This window comes from Rana temporaria, chromosome 13 (assembly GCF_905171775.1).
Source record: "Rana temporaria chromosome 13, aRanTem1.1, whole genome shotgun sequence".
Classification (NCBI taxonomy): Eukaryota; Metazoa; Chordata; class Amphibia; order Anura; family Ranidae; genus Rana; species Rana temporaria.
Genome location: NC_053501.1, coordinates 81,650,762 through 81,669,190, shown reverse-complemented (window position 1 = coordinate 81,669,190; position 18,429 = coordinate 81,650,762). Strand labels below are relative to the sequence as shown.

The 18,429-nt window shown below is 44.5% G+C and overlaps 1 protein-coding gene across 3 annotated transcripts in view; it reads right to left on the bottom strand.

Moving 5' to 3' along the window:
- Positions 1–18,429, bottom strand: part of FSIP1 (fibrous sheath interacting protein 1) — a 393,370-nt gene that overhangs the window by 107,617 nt on the left and 267,324 nt on the right. For all 3 annotated transcript variants that reach the window (XM_040332131.1, XM_040332133.1, XM_040332132.1), the window contains exon 9: positions 15,643–15,804. In XM_040332131.1, the coding sequence (XP_040188065.1) occupies positions 15,643–15,804 (162 nt within the window). The remainder of the gene's footprint in view (positions 1–15,642; positions 15,805–18,429) is intronic.

Below are 18,429 nucleotides of genomic sequence, written 5' to 3'. Positions count from 1 at the left end.
CGCGGAAGTGTGACCGCATCCGTGTGCGCATGCTCACAACTACGCCGGCGCAACTTCCTGGCTTACGCCGAGCGCATAAATACGCCCAGACATATGCCCGTCCGGCGCAAAAGTACATTCGTTTGCTTGTTCCCCCCCTGAAGCAAGGTACTTGTGTAGAGAGATGGCACCTCCTAAAGTGGGCAAGGATAAACAGAGGAAGAGGAACTTCAATCCTGAGGATACTAATATCGTGTTGGCGGCAATCACGAAATATGATGCATACCTGCATGGTGCCCACAGTGGTAAGACCAGCAAGGCACATAAGAGGGAGATTCTTGCCAAGATCAACCTTGATGTGAATGCCATTGGCAATGAGACCCGGACGTCTGATGACATCCAGAAAAAAATAAATGACATGAGACGTCGGGTCCGTGACAAGTTGGCCCTCATGAAGAAGCATTCCAGGGGCACGGGAGGAGGACCAGCCTCATCTCTGCGTTTGACACCTGAGGAGGAGATTGTCGCCAGGTGTGTTTCGCAGGAGCAGGTGGAGGGCGTTGAGGGCTATGACTCCACTGATCTGGACTTGGGGACAAGTAAGTGGGTTTTATCCTCCATTTGGTGTGTAGCATGTGAGGGGTGGAAGGGAACATGTGACAAGTGTGTGGGTCCACCAACATGTGAATGTTTTGTGTCATCCACAGATGTGCTGGAGGGAGCTGGGCCGTCGTCGGCCGGTGTTCGACCCATGCCATCCCCTGGACATCCTGTGGCTCAGTCTGACCCCCTGGGAAGCACAGTCATATTGGAGGAGGGGAGTGCCCATACCTCTCCACTAGAGGTTGTTGTTGAGGAGTCAGTGGATCTCCACCAGGAGGACTGTATATATTATGAGGAGGATTCCACCATCCCAGAACCCTCAGCCACCTCCCCGCCCATCAGGTCTACCCCCTCCCGGTCTACCCCATCCAGGGGAACCCCCTCCTGGTCTTCCCCCTCCAGGTCTAGCCCATCAGGACGGGACCAAGCCTCTCCTTCCCCCAGGAAGGCTCTACGGAAGACCAGGGGTGTACCCGGAGACCTCCAAGTAGGGCTGCAGAGGGAGCAGGCCCGGCAGACCCATCATATCGGTGCTATGGTGGGTGACCTGCGGCGTGTAGCAGATAGCCTGGCCTCCTCGGCCAAATCCCAGGCTGCCTGCGCATTGGCTGTGCAGCAGTCCCTCACCCAACAGGCTGATCAGAGCAGCTCCATCTCTGACAGCCTGGAGGATGTGAGCGCAAACTGCGTTGCCATGGTGACCTGCATGGGGGAGCAGCAGACTGCAACAGCAGTCCTCACGGCGGAGGTGAGGAGGTTGGCAGTGGCTGTAGAGGCCAACACTGCTGCTATGGAGGCGGAGGGGAGACAGACCAGGTGGCACCAGCACCACACCACCCGCCAGCTGAGGATGCTTGCTCATACCAACACGGTGCTCACCCGCCTTGCCGTTGCAATGGAGGGCAGGCAGCCACCACCTGCCAGGAGTGACCGAGCAGGGGATGATGCTCCTCCTAATGCCCCACCCACCCCAGCCGAGGCTTCCTCCAGACAACTGAGGAGCCAGAGCCGTGGCAACAGTGGCACCAGGCTTGGCCCACGACAGAGCAGATGAGTGCTCTTTTTTGGGGGATTTTGCTCAGAGTATGAGCTTTTTCTTTTATTTGCTCAGATTATGATTTGTTTAATTTTTTTAAATGACAACCACAGAAGGATGTACCGTCCTCAGATAAGGGCATGCCATGGCTGCCAATGGCATGAACCCTTCTTTTTTTTGTTTTAAGTTCCTGTACACGGTGAGGAGTGCGGCCTACAGTGTGACTGGTGTGTGAATCTGGGGGTGACATACCTGCCAGTAAGGTGTGTCACCCTGGGTCGTCGGGGAGAAGTTATCCCCATGACCGTGTGAATGTGGTATGAAAGGACAGCGACTAAATTGGGGCCTTGGCGTGGCATTGCTGCTCCCAAGTCCTGCATGGTGGACTTGGGCTAATCCAATGTGATGTGGATGTGGTGTGTGTGAGCTAGGGACCACAGTGGTGTGCATGCGTGCATTGTACGTGTGCCATGATGAATGTGTGTGTTTAATGTTCAAAAATGTGTTCCACGAGGCAACTCCTGACTGCTCTTCCCTCAGCAGACGGGGTAGCTTTGGTTAGGGGGGGACTGGGTGGTTGGGGTGTCAGGTCATCACGTATGTCAATCTCCAGGTCCTTTCTCATGGCGTAGTTGTGCAGCACGCAACATGCACTGATGATCTGGCACACAAAGTTTGGGAAATACAACAGGGCCCCCCCAGACGTATCCAGGCATCGGAAACGGACTTCAGGAGGGCAAATGTGCGTTCCACCATGCACGGGTACGTATGTGTGCAGTATTGTAGTTTCTCTCTCCTCTGGTTTGGGGATCCCGGTATGGAGTCATGAGATGGGGCCCAAGAGCATATGCCAAGTCACCTGGAAGGGAAAAGACAGGAGGATGTTAGTCGTGCATGTGGCCCTCGTGATGTGTGCATCATAGGGTCGGACAGTCATGCCTGACTCCCATGTCGCTCACCAACCAGCCAGCTGTTCCCATACACGTTCTGTTCGAATTCTGTGGAGAAGTTGCATTGACGGTATATGTAGCTGTCGTGGCTGGCCCCGGGGTGTTTGGCACGGACGTGCCATATGAGGCATTGGGCATCGGCTATCACCTGTACGTTGATGGAATGCCACTGCTTACGATTACGGTATATGTGCTCTGTGTCACGGGGGGGCCGTAGTGCCACATGTGTGCAATCAATGGCCCCCACGGTGCGTGGGAATCCGGCAATGCTGTAGAAATCCTGCATTGCCTTCCGCCGCAGATGCTCATGGGTGGGTTTGATGATGTGGTGGGACATGCGTCTGAGGATTGCGGGGACAACCTGGTGCACACATCTGCTCATGCTGGATTGTGACATCCCAGCCACGACTCCACTTGGGCTCACGCTGAAATGATCCACTGGCGAAGAAATGCAGTGTTGCCAGTACCTTGACCAGTGGTTCCACTACATGTGAGCGTTCTGTCTTGCTGGTGATGTCATCATGCAGGGTTGTGGCTAATTCAAGGATGGTATCAGGGCTTAATCTGAAAATGCGAAACACCTCAGAATCACCCATGCCAAAGACGTTCAGGCGCGTTCGGTATATCCTCTCCCGTGACCCTCCTACATGCCGGCGGACACAGTAATAGTGCTATGACCATGGCTGCCCCTGGCATGTTGGCATACTAATGTATTGTCCTGCAAGTGGGGTTGCTCAGCTCGTTTGTAACGGTGCTGCTGTAGCTGCTCTCCAGCTGACCTGTGCACATCTGTTGCTGAGTTACCCCTGCTTTATAAGGGGTAACTTTAGGCCGGACGTACAACTTACGCGCACCGCACGTAGCCTGCGTTGGGCGCATGTACGCTTGTGAATTGCCGTATTTCGCTCATTTGCATATTTAAATAGAAAATAATATGGGAGTGCAAGATGCGTCCAGCGTAAATATGCACCTACCATACGCCGGCGTAGGAAAGTTACGTCGGTCAGAAGAAGCCTATTTTATGGCGTATCTAGTTCTGTGGGCACCGTGCAAAGATACGACGGCGCACATTTTGACTTACGCGGCGTATTTCGAGATACGTCGGCGCAAGTCCTACGTGAATCTAGCTCATAGTGTCTACAAAAGTTTTATGTCATTTTTATTATTATTATTTTTTTCTAGTAATGGCGGCAATCTGTGATTTTTATCATGACTGCGACATTATGGCAGACACATCGGACACTTCTGACGCCATTTTGGGACCATTGTCATTTATACAGTGATCAGTGCTATAAAAATGAACTGATTCCTCTGTAAATTACACTGGCAGGGAAGGGGTTAACCACTAGGGGGCGAGGAAGGGGTTAAGTGCGACCTAGGGAGTGATTCTACCTGTGGGGGGATGGGCTACCAGTGACATGACAGTGATCACTGCTCCCGATGACAAGTAGATCACTGTCCTGTCACTAGGCAGAACAGGGAAATGCCTTGTTTACATAGGCATCTCCCCGTTCTGCCTCTTAGTGACACGATCGTGGGCTGCCGGCGAACATAGAGTTCTCGGGCACGGTCACGGAGAGTGTGGCGGCGTGCGCACGCTCCTGCCTCATGGCTACTTAAAGGGGCATACCTGTACCCCCATTTGCCCACCGCTGCCATTCTGCCGACGTAAGCGTGCAGCGGTCGGCAAGTGATTAAGCCATCATACTTCCTAAACCTCATCTATATGAAAAAAATAAATCTTTCATCTGGGTTTTTCAGTTAAGCACACCCTCTGGCCTGCATGAATGAGCTAAGGGCATATGGATTCCAAAAAGTAAAAGCTCATGATGGCTGGGAAGAGGCGTGGCTTGAGGTCCATGGCTGCTTAGATCTGTCTCTAGCTTCTCATCCTGTGGGCATCCTGAGTCTAACATTCTCCCAAGAGGCGCCAAACCCTTCCTAAGGACGGCCGGCATCCGTTACGGGCATGATGGTGAACAAATACGGGCCCCCCGTGCCCCAGTCTGCGGTAGAACAACTAAGTACCGAAGACAAGATGGCGCCGATCCCTTGGCCATGCATGAAGCCACGCCGCAGCCCTCTCTTACCCGAGCACAGCTCTCTACACAATGGGTGAGTGACTCTGCCCACAGCCTTTTGCACCCAGGCTGACCACCTAGCATCTCTAGACTCCCCTACTTGCTCAGCAGAATGCAATTCACCGGGCCCCTCGCCAGATGAGCCCACCCTGGCTGAAATCATGCTGGCTATAAAAGACTGTAAGGCCTCCCTCACAGTTCAAATGGAAAGCATCCATATTGATTTTTCCCTACTAAAACAGGATGTACAAAACCTGCGGGAAAGGACAGGGGGGTGGAAGAATGTATCAGCTCCCTAGAAGACACAGTGCACCCCTTAGCTGCTACAGTACGCATGGCTACAGATGAGCTGGTGACCCTCAGAGCCAAGTTGGATGACTTAGAGAACCGTTCTGTTTTGTGGGGTTCCCAGAACGCTTTGAGGGATCGCGCCCTGAACGATTCCTCTATTCATGGTTGTGGGACGTTTTGGGGCAGAGGTGCTATCCCATGCCTTTGAGAGAGAACGTGCACAATGTACCCCCCCACGTCCCCCTCCCAGGTCCCTGATTGCAAAAATCAAAAACATTTTGTGACAAAGTCGCTACCCTGTGTCTTGCCAGTGTTTTGTTTCCGGTGTATCAAATATACGGATTCGGCCCCCGACTCATAGCATGGATACGTCTCCTCTATACCTTACCACTAGCAAGCATACAGATTAATTCCCATGTCACTGAGACCTTCCCAATTACCAGAGGTACCAGGCAGGGATGTCCTTTATCACCCCACCTATTTGATCTAGGTAGGGAACCCCTTGCTGTTCAGATCCATAGCTCTCCATTAATTAAAGGCCTTCCCATAAATGATATAGAGGAGTGAATCTCCCTATACACAGATGATACCCTAGTCTACCTAGCAGATCCCTGCGACTCCCTCACTAACCTCTTAGCTGAAATTAATACATTTGGTGACTATTCAGGATTCTGAGTGAACTGGGATAAATCTATAATTTTTCCCCTAGACCAAGCTGCTATACCGATGATTCATTCGGACTCCAGGCTACAAGTCGCCACCTCCTTCACATACTTAGGAGTCACAATTCACAATTCAATCACCATTATCCCAATACATAACCAATAACCTGCTACAAACACAAACCAAACAGTGGAAAGATTTGCCCCTGGATCTCATGGGGAGAGCCAATATCCTTAAGATGATTCACTTACCTAAACTACTATATGTCATGGCTAATTCCCCTTGTAAAATTCCCAAATCCATTTTTAAAAGTATCGACTCTATTTGTATTGGTTTTTCTCTGGAACGGACAACCCCCTAGAGTTGCACTAGAAACACTTTGCCTCTCATCACACCAGGCTGGTTTGCCTTCCCCAACTTCTACCTTTACTATCTGGCATCCCAGCTGGTTAATATTTATGACTGGCTTCACTCTAACTCTAATAATGCCTGCACCACTACTGAAGGAGCTATAGTCTCCTCCGATAACATTGTCTATAGAGGATGCACACCACCTGGACCAGGCATGTCAATTATACATACCTCCCTTTCCCTGTTTCTAACAGACTCCTGGCTGGCCTCTCCCAATAGTCCACTGTGGTTTAACCCTACACCCTACTCTTAAGGAGTTATATTCCCTGTTTGACCCCACGAGATGGACGTCAAGGGGAATTAAGCACTTATACCACATTTACACCCCTCAGGGTTTCAAATCCTTTTCTTTAGATGCGTTTAGACTTTGACCTAGCACCTACCTATCTATTTTATTATTATCAGCTTAGACATGCAGTACGAGCACAGTTTGGTTCCCTAGATAGTCCTATTAGGAGCCCTGGCCTGGAAAAACACCTGAGATCCCCGGACCAGACAAAACTTATCTCCACCTATTACTCAGCCCTCGTGATAGACAGCAACCCTAGATTTCGGACAGCACAAAGAGAAATGGGACTCCCTAGATATCCCTGGTCTGAATTCTGTGACACATTTAAGAACTGTTATCTCCTCCAGGGACAGTGTAATCAAAATTTTAATCTTTCATTATTCGCACCTCACCCCAGCTAGAATGCACAAAATGTGAATATCCCCCTCTGCTGAATGCTTCCGGGGATGTGGCCAAACTGCTGATTTTTCCACTGCTTCTGGACTTGTCCCATAATACAAGATTACTGGGTGAACAGAGGGTCCTTCATCTCTTCAGCACTGGGTCTCCCAAATATAGTCAACCCCAAACATTTTCTACTGGGCATCTTCATATTCTCTATTTTTATGCGAGGAAGTCCCTTTTACTGACATAGAAGAGATCAGTGACCCTGACTCAGAATCTTTGGTTAAAACCGGTTAATGAGTCCCTGCCTCTTTACAAGCTTATCTTTTGATATTCGAAAGAGGAATAAAACATTCCACAAAATATGGGGAAGGTGGCTAGCTAGTCCTTTGACCCTCTCCCCTATACTGCCATAAATGAAGATTTCACTGTGAATTTTGTTTTGTACTACTTCCCTGAACTCTGCCGTGTTTGATACCCATATCAGACATATGCCTGTTGGGAATTGCTAAATTTTTTACATTTAGTTCCACCTTAATGATGACCTGTAACTCTAGCTGCTTTGTTTAATCTCTTCTTTATTAAATTTTTCTTTACATATAACATTAAACATGTCTTGATACGTAAAAGGCAGTTCGATACTACCTTCCTTTACTATATGTGTATTCTTATTTATAATTGTAATATTCCCTTCTAAATTATACGTGTTTTTGGATCCCAACCCCCCCCCCCCCCCCCAGACAGGGGAAGAGGAGAAAGAGAGAGAGAGAAAAAAAGGAAAAAAACACCCACGCGTTCCCCCGTCCCCCCCCCCCTCCAGAGTAGATGAGGAGGATCGTTAGAAACCTTCCCATGTTCTTCTAGTGTCACATTCTCTGCTTCGACATATTAACAAGACATACATAAAAACATACACATTAAAAATAAAAGCTGTGGATTGTTCCCCATCTTTCTTTTTTTTTATAGTTCCAATCTCCTTTTATTTATTTTTTCCGAGCTTCATAAGGCTTTTGATTTTATCCATCTATTTCTTGGTTATGATTTTCCCAGATTTCCCAGATTCTTTTAAATTTCTCCTGTTTATGCCTGATATCATGTATCCATTTTTCTGCTCCCATTATTATAACTACTTCCCGTTTCCATTCTTGAAGGGTGGGGCATGTTGCTTGTTTCCAATACCTTGGAATTAATCTTTTGGCCACATTTAATAAATGTGGTACAATGCTGTTTTTATACGTTTGTATAGCTCTTGTGGTTCAATGGAACAGGAATTGTAACGGTGTAAACTCCATTGTTTCCTCAGACATTTTCCTGATCCATGGCGCCACTTCCTCCCAAAAGATTCTGATCCCTGGACATGCCCACCAGATATGGAGGTATGTTCCCTGCTCCCCGCACCCCCTCCAACATCGATCATCTCTTGTTGGGTATATTTGAGCTAATCGCACAGGGGTGCGGTACCATCTTACCAAGAACTTATATGACATTTCCTGAATGGCTGAGCTTGTGGATGTGGCATTTGTGATTGTGATTATTATTTTTTATTGAGATGGGGGGGAATCTGCATCCTAGTTCTTTTTCCCATTCTTTAATAAAGTAAGGGGTTATTTTATTCTGTTCACTACATATTGTTTTATACATTTGTGACAGTAAGTGATCCGGTTTTAGTATCTTTCTACATGTTTTTTCAAATATGGTTAGAGAATTCAAAGTTCTTACTTGAGGGTCTAATCTTCTACAACAAACATTTTGCATCTGGCTATATCTCCATCCTGCCATTACCATATCTCCTTGTGTTGATACTAAATCTACCTGAGGCATCAGGACCCCCAGTGGTGCATACCTCAGGCACATTGTGTTACCTTCCGATTCCCATGGGCCTAATGCTCCTTTTTCCTCTCCTGGAGGGAACCATGGATAACCCCCTAGTGGTGCCAATGGGGATGTTTTTGGGGCATATTTGCCAAGTTCGCTCATCACTTCCACTTTATACCCTATATTTGTTGTTAGCACATTTTAGATTTGAGCAGCATTTTGAGTTATTGTATTGGTCACTCATTATTTTCACTGTTGGCTAGCGCTTTAGTTACCCACTATATTTGCCAAGTTGATTTATCCTATCACATACTGCCAGTGTGTTCCGAGTTAATGGGGATGTCCATTCTGATAATCCCCTGGCCTTTGTTAGTATCCATGGTGCCCCCGCCAAGTTCCTCCCCGCCATATTTGTCTCCATTAGTACCCAAGCTCTATTACCTTCATCATGGCACCAGTGCAATATACGCACCAGAGCCATCGCTTTATAATAGGATGCAATACCTGGGAGCCCAACTCCTCAGTCTTCCTTACTTTTACATAGAATTTCATATGCTACCCTAGCATTTCCCTCCTTCCATATAAATGATATGAATGCTTTCCGTATTTTTTAAAAAAAATATCTAGGGGAGTTGTATGGGAACTGTATACAGAATATATAACAGTCTGGGTACCACATTCATTATTAGGGTATTAATTCTCCCGAACCATGTTAGTGTGTTTCCCTTCCATCTATTCAGATCTTTCATTATTTCTGTGATTAATGTTTCATAGTTGCGTTCATATAGTATCTTTTCATCGGCCGCTATGTGCACTCCCAAATAGCACAGTGATTCTCTATTCCACAAAAACGAGTATCTGTCCTGTAACGATTTAATTATAGGCAATGGTACATGGCTTGGCAATATTACTGATTTCTCTATGTTTATTTTGAAGTTGGATATCTTTCCATATCTTATTACTTCCTGCATCAGCTCTTGTACTGATTCTTCTGGTTTTGAAAGAAAAAAACAATAAATCATCAGCATATGCTGCCACTTTATGCTCTCTCTGTCCAATTTCCACTCCCACTATTCTCCCGTTCCTTCTCACCCTACGTAGAAATGGTTCCAGAGTGAGAGCAAACAAGATTGGGGATAGGGGACAGCCCTGCCTTGTACCATTGCCTATATCAAACCCCTCGGACAGTGTTTCGTTGACTTTAACTTTGGCTTTAGGTCCTGCATATAATGCTGCTATCCACCCCCTCATCCGTTCCCCCATACCTAATTCTTTTAATACTTCCATCCATCCATCCATTTGGTATAATTGTCACAAATGCCAATAATGCTTCTGAGGGTAGTGGATTTCCAGCTGTGATCTTATTAAAATAATTATAAAGTGGTGTAATCACTATATCCATATATTTTTTATAGTATGCATTAGTTAGGCCATCTGGTCCTGGGCTCTTTCCACTCGGGAGGTCCTCTATTGCTCTTTTAATTTCCTCTCTAGTGATCTGTTCTTCTAGTTCCTCCACCACGTCCCTTGCCAGGGGTGGTAATTTGGATTCCCTGATATATTCTCTTATTTCTTTTTCTTCATCTTCTTTTAATTGTGTCCTCTGTATATTGTATAGTTCATTATAAAAGTGATGAAATTCCGCAGCTATATTTTTCGTATCCTTTATCTGCTTATTATTTACTCGGATATTATGGACATGGGAAAGTTCTTGTTGGTTTTGTAACTGTCTAGCTAGTAGTTTGCCACACTTATTCCCTTGTTCATATGATTTATTTGCCAAGAATCTACATTTATCTTTTTCTTTTCTATCTAGGCAACTAGCAAGTTCTGCTCTTAGAGTTTCTAATTGCTCCGCCTCTCTAAGATCTAATTTCTTTTTATGTTTTATCTCTGCTTCATGTATTTTCTTTAATAATTCTTCTATCTCCTCATTTTTTAATAGCCCGATCCATGGGCTATTAACTCCCCCGTATAACTACTTTGTGTGCTTCCCATATCACTTGTTCTGATATCTCTTCTGTTGTGTTTATTTCAAAATATTCTATCAATTTCTGCCGTATGTCCTCTGCTATCTGTTCATCATCCAGTAGTGTTTCGTTTAATCGCCAGGTTCGCTCACGGTGCCCCTTCGAGACTGGTATAAATGCCAACACCACCGGTGCATGATCAGATATTGTTTTTGGTTCTATTGAAACTCTTTTTATATATTGTACATAGTATTGGTCTACAAAGATCAGATCCAACCTAGAGTATACTTTGTGTGTTTTGGAATAGTAACTATAATCCTTTCGTCCCTCATTTAGTGCTCGCCATGTATCTACTAGATGATAGGTTCAACACAATTTCTTTAGGTGTTTAAGTGCCCTATAGGATATTGCCGCTTTCCTCGCTGTTGTGTCTAGTTCGGGGTCCAAGATGATATTAAAATCCCCTCCTAAAATTACAAAACCCTCCCCAAATTTATTCAACCTTCTCAAGGTTTTTGTTATGAAATCCACTGTACCTGTATTGGGAGCATACACAGCGGAAAATGTATACCTCTGTCCATGTAATGTACCCTTGACAAATACATATCTCCCCTCCATATCCACTTGTGTCTCTATTACAGTTAAGGGGCATGTTTTCCCGATAGCTATAGTAACGCCTCTTGCTCTTGCCACTGGTGATAGTGCGTGAAACCATTGATTGAACGGGGACTTTGGTAATCTTGGTATGGAGTCTGTCAGAAAGTGCGTCTCCTGCAGGAAGAGTATATCCGCTGCATGATATCGCACGTCCTGCCATAAATGGCCCCTTTTCTGATATGAATTCAAACCCCTTACATTATATGTCATGATTTTTAATGAGTTAGCCATCTCTTTTATTCATAACCAATATTTTGTACCTTTTCATATTTTTGCCTTCCACTATTTTTATTCTCTTCTCTCTTAAGGAACTTGATTTTATCTTCCAGTATCTGAACTTTCCACAGCTTAACACCCAATTATTATCTCGGGTGTACCATCTATTAGGACGAACGGTCCGTGTGGGCTCCTCTTGTCCACCCCAAACCCTCCTCCCCTTCTGCCTAATGCAGTTTATCCAATCCCTCTTCGGGATCTTCCTAATGATTATTAGAGCAGTTCCTCTGCTCTCCCCCTATTCTTACCCCGGGCCTTCTTAACTTTTCATTTATTATACAGCCTTATTTTTTATTTATTTTCCCTCTATCTTATCGATAGTGAATTTTTCTTCCCTCTAGTCCTGCTTGTTCCCCCTCAGTAAGGGGCATGGGTGGGCTCTTTAATGTGATTTGGGCCTTTGATGTATGCTCTACTTCTGGGATATTATCCCTTGGTCCCGGCTGTACTATAACTGAGTCCATTGTTTCTACTAGATCTGTTGTGTCCATTATATATGTTATGTTTGTTATATCTGTCCATTGGGCCGGTAACAGTGTTCCATTTGCTCCTTTTTTCTCTGGCGATTTTATAAAGACTTTACTATCACCATTCCTTCTGTCTCTTGTGGTATTTAATTATTTTTCCCCCTCTTGCCCTGTGGGGGTGCCCCGACTATTAGGAGGCCTTCCTTACTTCCATCAGGTCTATTCCCCCTCCAGCTCTCCTTTACCTCTTTAATGTCCTGTGTGCAGCCCTCCCGATCCGAATCCATTGGTTCAACTCCTTTATTAACATTCTCATCTCTCTCACCCGACAGCCGATTACCACGACTCCTCGCTGGGAGGTTTTTACTTTGTGGGTTCTGTCTCTGGGCGCTGCCCAATTGGATTGGTGAGCCCGGTCCTGTCCTTCCATATTGTCCTCCAATCTCTGGGCTCCCGTATCTTGCTTGGCTCTGGCCTGCCATTCCCCCACTATTATCTCTTCTCATTGGTTGCTGTGACGGTGGGGTCATATATGCTTTTATCCCCCCAACCGTGTTCATGCCTCCCCCAATTGGCCTGGGTACTGCACGCCTGCGAGTATCCATTAATGTCTTTTTATCCTTCCACTTACAGAAAGTCAGTGTACAGACCCCCACATAAGTGAGTCACAAGAAGTTTTCATATAGATCAGCAGAAATCTATGGAATGTAACAGGCTCTGCAATAACTCTGTATTGGGTTCTTATTAGCTCTTGTTACCAGTCTGTCCCGAATGCAATCCCAGATATAATTATCAGATATCAACTCTAGCTGCGCTAATTGAGCTCACTAAGTGAATAGACCAAAAATAAAAAACAATTCATTAAAATACAAACAAAAACTCGTGATAATGAAAATCGCCGTTCATTAAAGTGCCAGAAGGTGAAATGATCTATAATGTGAATGATGCTGAAATGCACAAAAAACACACAATGTAAACCTAGAAAGTGTCTTTCAAATATATGTGATCGTATCACACTTCACTAGAGCAAAAAAATGTCCAAATAAAAGTGAAAAGTCCACAGATGAACATACAGATGCCACTGTGTTTGAAGGGAAGTGAGGGTGCAGGTTGCAGGGAATGAGCATCTGTCAGCCACCACCACTATGGATACTTCCTCAAGTGCCACACACAAGTGAAAAAGGGGGGACCCTTACCAGATGGGTTGGACCTCGGATGGCAAGGTCGTAAAGGCTTTGCAGATAACCTCTGCAGGGTTTAAGTGGTAGACCAGGATATCACCGTTGGGCTCCTCAAACTTCCTCGTCCTGATTAGGGATGAGCCAAACACCCCCCTGTTCAGTTCGCACCAGAACTTGCGAACACACCAAATGTTCGTGTGAACTTTAGAACCCCGTTAAAGTCTATGGGACTCGAACATTTGAAATCTAAAGTGCTAATTTTAAAGGCTAATATGCAAGTTATTGTCCTAAAAAGTGTTTGGGGACCTGGGTCCTGCCCCAGGAGACATGTAGCAATGCAAAAAAAAAAAGTTTTAAAAACTGCAGTTTTTTCAGGAGCAGTGAATTGTCGGCAATTCAGAGAGGATTCGTTCATAAAAAAAAAAAAAGCGTGGGGGTCCCCCCAAATTCAATTACCAGGCCCTTCAGGTCTGGTATGGATATTGGAACTCCGCTGTCAATTTAAAAAAAAAATTACGTGGGGTTCCCCCCAAATATCCATTCCAGACCCTTCAGGTCTGGTGTGGATTTTATGGGGAGCTCCACCCCAATTGTTTTCGCTGGACAGGAGAGGAGATCACCTGTCGCTGGATACAGACAACGTTGGAGCAGGGAGCCGGACCGAGTGGATTACCACCGCTGGATTGATTTTTTTATCAATAAAGGACTTTTTTCTACGGTGTGTGTGTGTGTTTTTTACAACTATTTACACTTCATTCGTGAAATGGTAGGGGTACAATGTACCCCATTACCAATTCACATGGGGGGGCCAGGATCTGGGGGTCCCCTTTGTTAAAGGGGTCTTCCAGATTCTGATAAGCTCCCCGCCCGCAGACCCCCACAACCACCGGGCAAGGGTTGTGGGGATGAGGCGCTTGTCCCCATCCTCCCCATGTTGAGGGCATGTGGCCTGGTGCGGTTCAGGAGAGGGGGGGCCGCACTCTGTCCCCCCCACTTTTCTGAGGCCGGCCAGGTCAACATGCTCAGATAAGGGGTCTGGTGTGGATTTTTGGGGGAACTCCACACCATTTTCTTAATAAAATTGGGGTGGAGTTCCCCTTAAAATCCACACCAGACCTGAAGGGTCTGGAATGGATATTTGGGGGGAACCCCACGTCATTTTTTTAAATTGATGGCGGGGTTCCCCTTAATATCCATACCAGACCTGAAGGGCCTGGTAATTGAATTTGGGGGGACCCCCACGCTTGTTTTTTTTATGAATGAATCCTTTCTGAATTGCCGGGAGCCGACAATTCATTATAGCCGCAAGTCCGGTTTTAAATTACTTTTTTCTTTCAGAAATGACACTTTTGTGAAGGGACAGTTCTAAGTACTGGAAACATGCGCTATTTCACATGCTAACTTTACACCCCCCTAGGTATGAAATTTAAAGGAATATCTCACTTTTATTGTTTCACTCTAAGCATTATTAAATTCACTGCTCCCGAAAAAACGGCCGTTTTTAAAAAACTTTTTTTGCATTGATACATGTCCCCTGGGGCAGGACCCAGGTCCCCAAACACTTTTTAGGACAATAACTTGCATATTAGCCTTTAAAATTAGTACTTTAGATTTCTCCCATAGACTTTAACAGGGTGTTCCGCTGCTTTTTGAATTTGCCGCGAACACCTCAAATTGTTCGTTGTTCGCCAAAAAGGCGAACAGGCAACGTTCGAGTCGAACATGAGTTCGACTCGAACTCGAAGCTCATCCCTAGTCCTGATATCTGGGAGAGCCGCTCGGGGTCCAATAATGTTGGTCACTCCAGGAGCGTACAAAGCTGGGGATTAAACGTAATTAGGTCCAGTAACCAGTGCATTTGGACTTGCTTGATGCCACCATGAGGGACTGAAGATATATATGCCAGGTTCAGTCTTTGGTCTTTTCCCAAAAAATAGGTTTCTGAATTATTATGCGGTAAAGGAGGGCAAAATCTGGTGCTTTTCCAGAAATGCTTCACCGATGGACCTAATTACGTTTAATCCCCGGCTTTGTACGCTCCTGGAGTGACAAACATTATTGGACCCCCAGCGGCTCTCCCAGATATCAGGACGAGGAAGTTTGAGGAGCCCAACGGTCTTTCTAGGTTTACATTGTGTGTTTTTTGTGCATTTCAGCATCATTCACATTATAGTTCATTTCACCCTCTGGCACTTTAATGAACGGCGATTTTCATTATCACAAGTTTTTGTTTGCATTTTCATTAATTGTTTTTTTATCTTTGGTCTATTCACTTAGTGAGCTCAATTAGCGCAACTACAGTATATTATTTTCTTTTATTACTTTCACATGGTTATCACATGTTTTTTGTGTTGCAGCTTTTCCTTTCAATTCATGTTCATCAATTTTTAACCATTAGCGCAGAATTTACCCCCTTTTTTCTTACTGCAACTTTAGCTACATGCTCGTTGATGAAATATTGGCACTCAAATTTTAGTGCACAAGATATGTAACAGCAAAAGGGATAAAGGGACAGATGTAACGCCTCACTAAATAATTATGCTGTAAATCATTACTAAACATGCTGTGTATAAAAAAAAAAGTGTTTACCAATTTTGATTGTGTGGGTGACACATCGCCATAGTCAAAATCGCTGGTTTCTGTAGTGCTGCAAAACGCCTGAAGCTGTGCTTCTATCTTTGCCAGTTGTTTAAGTTCTTTTGGTTCTGGAGTGTAGCCTTCACCAGGCAAGAGCCAAACGGAAACATCTGTCTATAAATGAAATGCATTTTATGTGAATAAAAAATGAGTAAAAGAATTATAAAAGGATAATATGATATATTGCAATTGTTTTATATTTGATCAACAACAGATAATTAAAACTATGATGACATCAAAGGCTCTGATGTTTGTTTTTAGAAATCTTGCAATGTTAAAGGGGTTGTAAAGGTTTATTATTATTTTCTAAATAGGTTCCTTTAAGCTAGTGCATTGTTGGTTCACTTACCTTTTCCTTCGATTTCCTTTCTATATGTTTTTTTTTCCTTTGTCTGAATTTCTCACTTTCTGTTCCTGTGAACACAGCGTCTCCCCGCAGAGATGTAGTCCCAAGGGAGAGGGCGAGCACGCTGACTAACCCCCAGCCAGAATAGGCATACACGATCTAACACTAACCTATGAAGCCCTGTAAAGAAAAAAAAATCAGTATACATACCTCTTTTGAAGCTGCTCCGACTTGATCCCACGCTGACTGTCAGCCGCGGCTTCACAGTGGAGATGGGGCAGAGGACACCTCTTGAAAACGGAAGTAATTCTATGGGTGACGTCACTCCCTATTAATTTTTACAGCCGTTGTCAGCTGTGTCCTCTGTAGAGCTTTCACCGCTATTGGGATGGGCTTCAACGAAAGGTATGTATACTGATTGTTTCTTTACAGGACTAGAAAGGTTAGTGTTAGATTGTGGATGTCTATAGATGCTGGGATTTAGTTTTAGGGTGGAAAAACTATACATAAAATGGAAATACGTGAACACTTTACATCAGACCAAAACAATGTGCAGAATATCAGGAGCTTGAGACTATATATATCTAGTTTGCAGGCTTAGACTCATCATCAACAAATATAATTCTTTTTAATACAGTAAAACCTTCGATTGCGAGCATAATTCGTTACAGAAACATGCTTGTAATCCAAAGCACGCCTCATATCAAAGCAAATTTCCCCATAGGAAATAATGGAAACTCTAAATGGTTGTGGAACAAATCATTTAGTCATAGGTCCTTCAGTTTATAGTCCATATAAAAAGATTATAGCAATGTAATAGGTTGTGTAACCATAAATTGTCCATTCACAAATGGAAGCCTCCACAAGGGGATTAGAATCAAAATCTAGCAGGAGCTACAGTGTATAAAAGAGAACAGAAGCTCCTCTGAGTGTAGCAATATGGATACATTTAATGAAGGTACAACATTTAATAACTCACATAGTTGATTAAAAGAGGCATATCTAAGTATGCAGACATCCGGGTTAAAGCTGTCCACATAGACTATCCTCCACACCGCAGGAAAACTACCCTGCAGTAGAGCGATCTGAAAGCGTGGCTAGAAGCGCTCGTGGAGCGCAGAGTGGAAGGAATGATGTTGATGGCGGTGAGGATGATGGTTTATGTGGACAGCTTTACCCCGGATGCCTGCATACTTAGATGTGCCTGTTTTAATCAACCATGTGAGTTGCTAAATGTTGTACCTTTAAAATGTAACCATACTGCTACACTTAGAGGCGCCTCTCTACTCTTTTATACTCAGTTCTGACATGACTACTTGTATATCAAGACATTGCTTGTATATCAAGTCAAAATGAATTTAAAAATGTTGCTTGTCTTACAAAACTTCCATGGATTATTACAGAGGATTACATTTACAAAGGGGAGGACCAGACAGAAGCATATTCTGTGGATGAGGTAAAAAATCTGGGGGATAAGGATTAGAACTTTTCTTTCCAATTTAATATTTTTATAAAAAAAAAAAAAAAAGGAAAAAGAAGGCTTACCACATCAAATGCAACCTATTATACATATCTATATAGTAATCTAACATACAAATAAATGTGTTTTCTTCCTGGGCATAAGGTCATATACTCCAAGTACAACAAAATCAACTATCTCCGTTTAATCCCCCAGTTACATCATACCAAAGGTCACCTCCCATCCCGGGTCAAAATATATCTCAGACACCCTCCTGGGGGGGGTTCTCCCTATGTATTCCTAAAGTGTCAAGCTCCAATACTATAAGTTGCTCTTCCGTATTTTAGTACCTTAGCTGGTCAAAATGTATAATGGATTAGGAGATTCAGGTTAGTTTCAGATAGAATCTTTGAAAGCTTAAATTGTGATCTTACCTAAAGAAGGCAAAGACCCATCACAATGTGGGAGTTATAGACCGATATCCCTCTTAAATGTGGATCTGAATTTTTTTCCGAGATCCTGGCGACGCGGTTACAACAGCACTTGCCCTCCCTGGTCCATTTGGACCAGGTAGGGTTTGTTCAGACGCGGGAAGCACGGGCTAATACGATCAGGGCTTTAAACCTAATCCATATAGCTAACACTTCCAAAACCCCATGTTTTTTCTTGGGAACGGACACAGAGAAAGCTTTTGACCGCATTAATTGGCAGTTCATGTTCACGGTGCTAAGACAGATAGGATTGGGAAACAATATGATTAAATTGATTTCAAGTATATATACACCGAACCATCGGCTCAGGTTAAGGTAACCTGTTTACTTGTCTCAGCTTTTTAGAGTCACAAATGGAACTAGACAGGGATGCCCACTGTCCTTAATATTATTTGTCCTATCCTTGGAACCCCTAATGTGTAGGATCTGATTAAATCCAGATA